The sequence below is a fragment of the Megalobrama amblycephala genome, linkage group LG12, assembly GCF_018812025.1.
Source record: "Megalobrama amblycephala isolate DHTTF-2021 linkage group LG12, ASM1881202v1, whole genome shotgun sequence".
Classification (NCBI taxonomy): Eukaryota; Metazoa; Chordata; class Actinopteri; order Cypriniformes; family Xenocyprididae; genus Megalobrama; species Megalobrama amblycephala.
In genome coordinates, this window is record NC_063055.1 from 8786795 (window position 1) to 8796025 (window position 9231).

Sequence of the window (9231 nt, forward strand, 5' to 3'; positions counted from 1 at the left end):
ATAGTGAAATAATGAATTTTATGATATTTTAAACCTGTAGAGCTTTTAAAATATAGTATTAGACTGTTAAACCATAGAAGATATTTAGGTTTCACACTTGTTTCCTCACACTAGGCTACTATGGAGAAATAAATAAATAAATGAATATATGATATATAATGATCTATATAATATGTTACATAAGTAGCCTATAACAGGTCTGGTCCTCCTGATTGTGTAAGGTTTAACACCCTTATGTTATCACACATACAGTACTGTGCAAAAGTCTTAGGCACGTCAGTATTTTCACCCCCCAAAAAGGGTTTTAAGCCAGTTATTTATATCTTTATCTTTATATTTATGTCAGTAGGAAATATCGATTCACATTTCTTAACATTCATTTTGCAATTAATTGTAGTAATAAAAAGTGAGATTTTTGTATGCAAAGTAAGTCTGACAACAGCCGGTGCTCCACACTGAGATCTGATCTCACCATTATCGAATCCATCTGAGATTACATGAACAAACAGATGAAACTGAGACAAACTAAATCCAGGAGAACTGTGGCCGTTTCTCTAAGAAGCTTGAAGAATATGACCTGCAAAGATACAGTACTGTGAGAAGTTGGCACTTGTGTAAAAATGCTGTAAAGATGCTTTCAAAAGTACCGTCATAAATAGATTTATCAATTAAAGGTACCCAAGAATGCTTTTTCACAAGATGTAATATAAGTCTAAGGTGTCCCCTGAATGTGTCTGTGAAGTTTCAGCTCAAAATACCCCATAGATTTTTTTGAATTATTTTTTTTAACTGCCTATTTTGGGGCATCATTAACTATGCACTGATTTTTTCAGCGCGCCGCCCCTTTGATTCGCGTGCTCCCTGCCACACGAGCTCTCGATTATATTACAGCACATTTACAAAGTTCACACAGCTAATATAACCTTCAAATGGATCTTTACAAGATGTTCGTCATGCATGCTGCATGCGTGCTTCGAATTATGTGAGTATTTATTTTGATGTTTACATTTGATTCTGTATGAGTTTGAGGCTATGCTCTGTGGCTAACGGCTAATGCTACACTGTTGGAGAGATTTATAAAGAATGAAGTTGTGTTTATGAATTATACAGACTGCAAGTGTTTAAAAATGAAAATAGCAACGGCTCTTGTCTCCGTGAATACAGTAAGAAACGATGGTAACTTTAACCACATTTAACAGTACATTAGCAACATGCTAACGAAACATTTAGATAGACAATTTACAAATATCACTAAAAATATCATGCTATCATGGATCATGTCAGTTATTATCGCTCCATCTGCCATTTTCGCTGTTGTTCTTGCTTACCTAGTCTGATGATTCACCTGTGCAGATCCAGACGTTACTGGCTGCCCTTGTCTAATGCCTTTCATAATGTTGGGAACATGGGCTGGCATATGCAAATATTGGGGCGTACACCCCGACTGTTACGTAACAGTCGGTGTTATGTGTTTCCGGAAATCTTTTAAACAAATGAGATTTACATAAGAAAGAGAAAGCAATGGAGTTTGAAATTCAATGTATGTCTTTTCCATGTACTGAACTCTTGTTATTCAACTATGCCGAGGTAAATTCAAATTTTGAATCTAGGGCACCTTTAACTTCTATTAACCAAATCAAATCGATATTTGGTGTGACCACCCTTTGTGTGTAAAAGGTACACTTGCGCATCGTTTTTCAGGTAGTTTTGCAGGTCACTTGCAGACACGGCCACAGTTCTTCTGGATTTAGTTTGTCTCAGTTTCATCTGTTTCTTCATGTAATCACAGATGGATTCAATGATGGTGAGATCAGATCTCAGTGTGGAGCACCGGCTGTAGTCAGACTTACTGTGCATTCAAAAATCTCACTGGATTATTACAATTAATGGCAAATTGAATGTTTAGAAATGTGAACTGATGTTTCTGACACACGACAGAAAAAGATAGAAATAACTGACTTAAAACCCTTTTTGGGGGGTGAAAATACTGACATGTGCCTAAGACTTTTGCGCAGTACTGTATATCAGCGTTAGTCTATGCCTGTAGTGCCTAACATTTTTTGGCAACGCTTTATTTTTTTTTTTTTTACTTGAATTTGACTTTAAAAAGTAACAATTTACTGATATTATTATATCTGCCATTCATTGGTGTAGGAGGTCAGTTTCAGAGATTGAGAACCAAGAATGATGTCCATTAGCCTATCAGATGAATAATGCACTGCATACCGCCTGTAGGTGTTTTGACAAATTTTTAGCCTTCAAAACTGTAGTAGGCTTTGGTGCATACCACAGAGTCAGTGTTGATTGACAGGAAGCACCGCAGCATCATACAGTTTGAAAGAAGAAAGAGGAATCATATCAAAGCTGCGGATGAGAAGAAACTTCTGTTTTCTCTAAAACAGAAAGCTTTTGTTCGAAAAATATGCTTACTGGAAAAAAACAGATCTATCTAATTAATTGGGAAAGAAGAATCCAGAAAAACAACAAACAAAATAAAAGGAAGTATAAATAAGAACCAAAGAATCATTTTTGTGCACAGCTACATTAACTTCAGTGATTAACAATTAATATTTGGTAACATTTTACAATAAGGTTCATTAGTTAAACATTAGTCAATGTATAAACTAACATGAACTAACCATGAGCAATACATTTGTTACAGTATATTTACTAATCTTCGTTAACGTTAGTTAATGAAAATACATTTGTTCATTGTTTGTTCATGTTAGTTCACAGTGCATTAACTGTTAACAAGATTTTAAAAATGTATTAGTAAATGTTGAAATTACCATTAACGAAGATTAATAAATGCTGTATGCAGTTCATGTTAACTAATGTTATCTAATGAACTTTACTGTAAAGTGTTACCTAATATTTATTTATCAGCACATGACCAAGGCCAGTAGAATTTATTCTTGCTCAAGTCTAGCTGCGGTCCACACCCATCTAGATGAAATAATGCTTTCTGAACTTCTCTGTATCATTGTACTTTTGTTCCTGGACAAACACATTTTGTGCAATATAGGTTTAGTTTGGCCACACTGATTGAAACAATTGCGGAACGGTGAAAGGGAAGTGCAGTGTCCAGTCACATAATCTTATCATATAGAAACTGAGAGGATGGTAGACATTTAATACATACATATACAATATATACACAATTATTGAAATATTATACTTTTAGATTATTCTAGTAAATGGATATTAGACATAGCATTTTTAAGAGAAATTCATGTATTTACATCACAGGAACATTAGGATAGAAGTGTGTGTGTACTATACATTAATATTATCTGTCATAGAAATAGCATATATGGACATTTTAAGGCTCAAGAATGGTGAAGGTTCGGCCAGTCCTGAAATAGTTCTCAATCTCCTCCAGAGTCCGGCCTTTAGTTTCCGGCACACATTTAGCAGTGAATATTATATTCACTACAGAGACGACACAGAAGAACAGGAAAGGTGCAAAAAGTCCATAGGCTTCCTATATGAAAAGATGTGTTATCAAGTTTGCCTTTGACAGTTATACTTCAATAAAAATCAGATAAGAAACATGAATAACAAGTAAATTATCAAGAGCAACTTGTATTTTCTTTTAATGTCTTGAACAAGGACGTTGCACATGCTAAAGTTCAGATAAGTATCAGATTAATGAATAAAGATAGGTACTTTTATAGGTAATAGCCAGTATTTTTCATTTCCTGTTTCTATGTGTGTAAAAAAGAGATTTAGCTCACCACCGCGTGCATGAAGAGTTGTGTCAGTACAAAGGCCGTGATCCAGCTAACACCAACACACAAACCAGATGCTACACCACGTGCACCCAAGGGTAAAATCTCTGACATTAGCAGCCATGTGATTGGTCCCCAACCCATAGCATAACCTGCATGGGAAAGTTATCAGTGAAGTTATGCTGAATGTTATTCTACATGAGGAAACAGAACTAGACCAACAGGCACCAACCACTGTGGACATATCACCAGTTTACAGTCACTTCTCAGATATTTTATGAGCCCACAAATGAACGTTGAATCGGCAAAAACAAGTGCCGACCAAATCGACATGGGAAACACTCTGATCTGACAAAACCTGACAAAGTGTCTACTGCCATTGGTTGGCATCTGTTGGTCCAGTGTGAATTGGCTTTAAAAGTAAAAACTTCTAATTCTAATCCCTTTTAAGCCATTTCAAAATTAAAATGTTAAGCTATAACATCCTTAACTAAAGTGTAATAATGGGGCAGTCATGGCCTAATGGTTTGAGAGTCAGGTTCGAGTCTTAATACCAGCAGAAAATGATTGCGGTGCCCTTGAGAAAGGCACCTAACCCCCAATCGCTCCCTGAGCGCCACAGCAAAATGGTTGCCCACTGTTCCGGGTGTGTGTGAACACCCATACTCAGAATTCCGACAAATTCAGAGTATGCAATGTATATGTGTTCACTACTTACTACTCCTAATTCCAAGGAGTAGTGAACACCCATATTCGGAATTCCAAGTATTGGTTACCATACTTGGCCTTTCACTTTCAACAAAAAGTGAGTTGTGCATTAAGTAAAAGCAAACTGGTCACACTGTACATAAATAAACTTCCTGAAACTAAGCAAACTCACCAAATATGATGACCATAGTGCTAATGAGAGGAATTAGAGTCACTGGATCGAAGGCAGGGCTTGTTGAGCCTCCATCGGCGCTCTTCAAACCCTCTGTTAAGGTAAGATTGCCATGGCTGCATGGTGTTCTGTGGGTGTACATGGTCATTGAAAGCGTGGCTAGATACATCAAAAATCCTAAAGGGAAAAAAATAAGATCTTTTATTCATTGGTCTGTTTCCAATAAATTTACCAAGTATAACACTTTATTTCATTCTACACAAACCTGAAGTGAAGAGCAAAGCTTTTCGACCTGCTTTGTCCATCAAACTGGCTGCAATAGCGACAGAGATCAATCTTACAGCTCCCACTAATGCTGCATCATATTTCGGTTCCTGAATGACATTTTTTATTAAAGTGGGTAAATGCGCTTTCAGTTTTTTCATAGTAATAAATAGGTAAATATACTCTGTGAGACATACCAGTGATATAGCTGTCATGTGGAAGATGGGCTCCAAATATACCAGAATTGGGGTTATACCAGTCATCTGCTGCAGAAATCTCATAAAGACTGAGATTAGGATAGGTTTATAGTATAAAGGTGTTTTAAGATCACTCCATTGTGCGCCCTGTTGGAGAGATCATGCAAGACATTTAATATTGTATTTTTGTCTAATGCATGTTCGATTTTTTTTCTACAACAATAACTAAATCAAACAATAATTGCCAGACCCCCTTGTGCAGAAGATTTTTTTCAATTCAATCATACAATTTGCTATTTGAAATTTAACCAACAACTTGTGTTTAGGTTAAAATTCAAATGCATCACATCTTTAAACAGCTTTTATACCTTAAGCTTTCTGAATATTGAAATTTGTGATTAAACAAATGGAACAATACAAATGACCCCATTCTCCCTTATTGTATTCAATTGCATGACCTTTTCTTTTATGGCAAAACCGCCCTGATAACATAATTATCACATAATTCACAGCAAAATGCCTTTTACCTGAGAGTTAATACTGCGCTCGATCTTATTGAACTCAGTCAAGTAATCAGAATTGGGGCCCCTGAGCCATTCTAGCGATTTGACTGCTTTTGCTCTGTTTCCTTTCATGGTAAGATAACGTGGGGAGGTCGGCATAAAGCAAAGCAAAATCATCATGATAACCACAGGAATCTCCCCGGCCACAGCCAGCCATCTCCATGGCAAAATCAGGCCTGGAAAGAGACCATAAAATAGCATCATTCATAGAGAACTTACAGGACAATGCATATGACAAATGCTTGGAAATTCTTGAAAGTGTTGGAGAAAGTGTGCTTCATCATACAGCCAAAACAACCCGAGAAATATGAGCTCTCTCACCAAGAGCGTAGAGTGCTAGACTTCCAAAGACAGCTGTGATCTGAGGACACGATCCCAGCATACCCCTCACAGATGCGTGTGAAATCTCTGACACATACACCTGTGTGAAAAAACATTTTTGTTAATGAGATCCATTAGGCACAATAAACAAACCCGTATATACACTGACATTTAATGTGCCTTATATTTAAAAGGGTCATGACATGGATTTTTGAAAATTATTTTTATATGTTCCTTGAGGTTCACTTATAAATGTTAATAAAGTTTTTTTGCACAAAAAAATAATCACATTCTGACCCTCTGTCTGAAATGATCGGTTTTTAAGAGGCAGCTCCTTTAAGGCTTGTCAGTAAACAGCTACTGTTATGATTGGCTAACGTCACTGCATAGGAAACAGTATCAACGGTCATTCGCTATTGCAAGCGAGTAAGTGTTTTGAAACATTATCCATATAAAACTGTCATTTACAGACAGAGCATTATGAAATTATTTAGTTATAGTTTATGATGCAGCTGCTGTCAGATCCAACACAGCTGGCTGCTTCCTCTTTCAACAAAAGTTTCTTTGCAACCTCTCCATTATGCTGTGCCTCGTTTACAAAAAAATCTGCAGTCAAATGCTCTGAACAAACATATAATCCCCTGACGCGTTCCGGGATGCCATTAAAAATAAACCGTCCATTGTTTCTGACTCTGAGGTCCTTTTGAAGTCTGTACAGAGACGCAAACGTGCTGTTTACACAAGACGCGTCAAGCGTCTATTTGTCCTGTTGCCAGCAAACAGAAATCATGTAGATTACATCATAAACAGAACGCGCATCAATATACTGTTACTGTATCCAGTGTAGACAGCGTCAGTGATTATAATGGGTTCTATTTGCTTTTGACGCGACATGACGCTCATATCCGGTGTAAGCAAACAACTTAACACCAGTGGGCGGGGCCTAAGTTGAGATGATGTATATTCATCGATGTCTTGCTCTGGAGGCATGTATTTGCTCATGTGCCGTCACAAATCCTATCCCACAATAAGCCGTTTTCGGAGCTTGGTTAAATAAATGCTTTGTTTATAATGAGGAGGATGTTTTAAGCTTTGAATCTTGCAGGATTTTTTAATGGTACAAAGACCTCTTATATCTCAAAAGATAAAAGCTAATTAGATTTTTTTATGTCATGAACCCTTTAACAACACGTTGCCATACAAACATTGACAAACAAGGTGGACTAACAGATAACTTACAGGAATGGAGCCAGCAGTGATACCACCAGCGATGCCAGTCAGAAATCGGCCCCATAATAACATCCAGAAATTTTGTGCAGCCCCCATGACAAGGAGACCTGCAGCAGATGGTACTCCAGACAACATGATGCTCATCTTTCTCCCAACTCGGTCATTCAGCACCATGGCACTAAGACCCCCTAAAGCTGCTCCAAGGGTGAAAATCGACTAAATGACAGAAAAGAAACTATTTAGATAGAATGATGTACTTTCTCATTATAGACCTGTGGTCAGTTGCATGAACTGCTAAGACTGGTCTTACAAGCTAGTCGTCATTTTTTATGTCAGTCACATAAACAAACAGATTGGCCCAATTTGAATCTGAAAAGTGAGACTACTTACCCCTTAACAAACTACAAGTTGGTCTGACTAGCTCTAAAGACACAGTCTCAACATAAAGGCTAAGTATATGCAACTAGCCACTGAACACATCATACATAGATGCACACTTCTATACATAAATTATCTTACACCAAACCATGATATCTGATGGATGTCCATTTGGAGCCGAGGGTCATCACCCTTCTTAAGCTGGGGGATGACAGGGGAGGGGAACACTAAGGCAAATCCAAAATTGAAATTGCCCAAAACAGCTGAAAAGACAGCAAGGAAAAGCCTTCCATGTCTGAAAAGTATAAACAATCAAATAAATACATGAAAACCATGAAGAAGAAAAAAAACTGAGACCATACATGGGGAAAAAAACGAAAAAGTCACCTGATTCGGGCTGGTTTGCTTCTTATTAATTCGGTAGTTTCATCTGGACTGTCTGCCATTTCTCCTCCGTCTCATTCAGCAGACTGAATCGCTTTGATGCTCGAATGGGTTATATCTAAAAGCAACTGAAAGCAAAAGCCCATTTTGCAATCCTGGGATTTCTAAGGTAGATAATGGACAAAGAATTAAGGAAGCAAACGTCAGAACTTCCTCTCAACACAGATGAGAGTACAGTGTTAAACATACAGAACTTTACAGTCAGCAGTCCCAACTCCATTCATTAAAAAAAAGCTTATGTAGACCAATGAGGCGACATAACCTGCTTTAATAGTGTCAGATTTCACATGATTTGTAGCGATGTGGATTTTGATTCATCCCAGTGACTCGAATCATTTGAAGCAGTTCAATAAAAAGATTCATTTTTTTGTTCCTTTCTTGCTCAATATTGCTCAGCAACTGGCTTACTTGATGTAGATTATTGGGAAATTATTATTGGTAGGGAATATAATAAGTGGCGACGACAAGTGTTATAAGTGATTCATTGAATCACTCCCTATAATGATTCATTAAAACGAGTCATTCTCACAACAATCGAAAGTCTACCGACCACATTCTCACAACCGAAATAAATGTGCGTGTCTAGCATTACAAATCTACAAAAGAAACTCTAGGAATATAGAGATGTGCAAGCATCATAAACGCTTCCTCACAAATGAAAACAAATGAGATATATATAACGTTAGTTGTTGTGAACGAGATTGACATTGTGACAAACTGAGTGACAGTCAGTTCAATCAGTCAGATCCTCGTTCTTAGTACTTTAGTGCTTTAATTTTAAATATAGTTTATTTATTTATTTTACTTATTTATTAATCATAATAGTGCTTATCGACCTAATAGAATCAAGTTAAACAAATTCAAACAATTGTGCACTGCCATTAACCCCATTTTCTTTGACTTTTCTCCTTTTATTTATGTGATTTTATATGAAATACTCACAATTTTGAAGAAACACAACGCATGTATTCAATACAGAGGCACATGCGAAACAAATAACTTTCACTAGCTAACTAATTATACCTATTTGTTTCGTGATAAGTGATTATTACACATATTTCTCCAAACTAAGTTCAATGTGCCTACTGTCATAACAATGAACACAACCATCAACACACTTTCATTTCTGCCATACAGCAGCAACCTCTCTCCGCTTACTATGGTTGCTAAGGTTACCTCAACTGTCCGATCTCAAACCTCCAGCTACTTCTAGCCAATCCTAG

The 9231-nt window shown here is 36.9% G+C and overlaps 1 protein-coding gene across 2 annotated transcripts; it reads right to left on the bottom strand.

Moving 5' to 3' along the window:
* Positions 1 to 3116: 3116 nt before the first annotated feature.
* Positions 3117 to 9155, bottom strand: slc2a6 (solute carrier family 2 member 6). Of its 2 annotated transcripts, XM_048211462.1 has the most exons (11): positions 8951 to 9155; positions 7952 to 8112; positions 7706 to 7859; positions 7196 to 7402; positions 5957 to 6056; positions 5600 to 5811; positions 5073 to 5219; positions 4877 to 4985; positions 4612 to 4788; positions 3738 to 3883; positions 3117 to 3484 (listed from the first exon to the last, which is right to left on the bottom strand). In XM_048211462.1, the coding sequence occupies exons 2-11, from the start codon at positions 8008 to 8010 to the stop codon at positions 3323 to 3325; spliced, it is 1473 nt and encodes a 490-aa protein (XP_048067419.1). In that variant the 5' UTR covers positions 8011 to 8112; positions 8951 to 9155; the 3' UTR covers positions 3117 to 3322. The 2 variants fall into 2 exon arrangements, with proteins under 2 accessions (XP_048067419.1, XP_048067421.1); XM_048211464.1 differs by lacking the exon at positions 8951 to 9155 and having other exon boundaries at positions 7952 to 8185.
* Between the last annotated feature and the right edge of the window lie 76 nt (positions 9156 to 9231).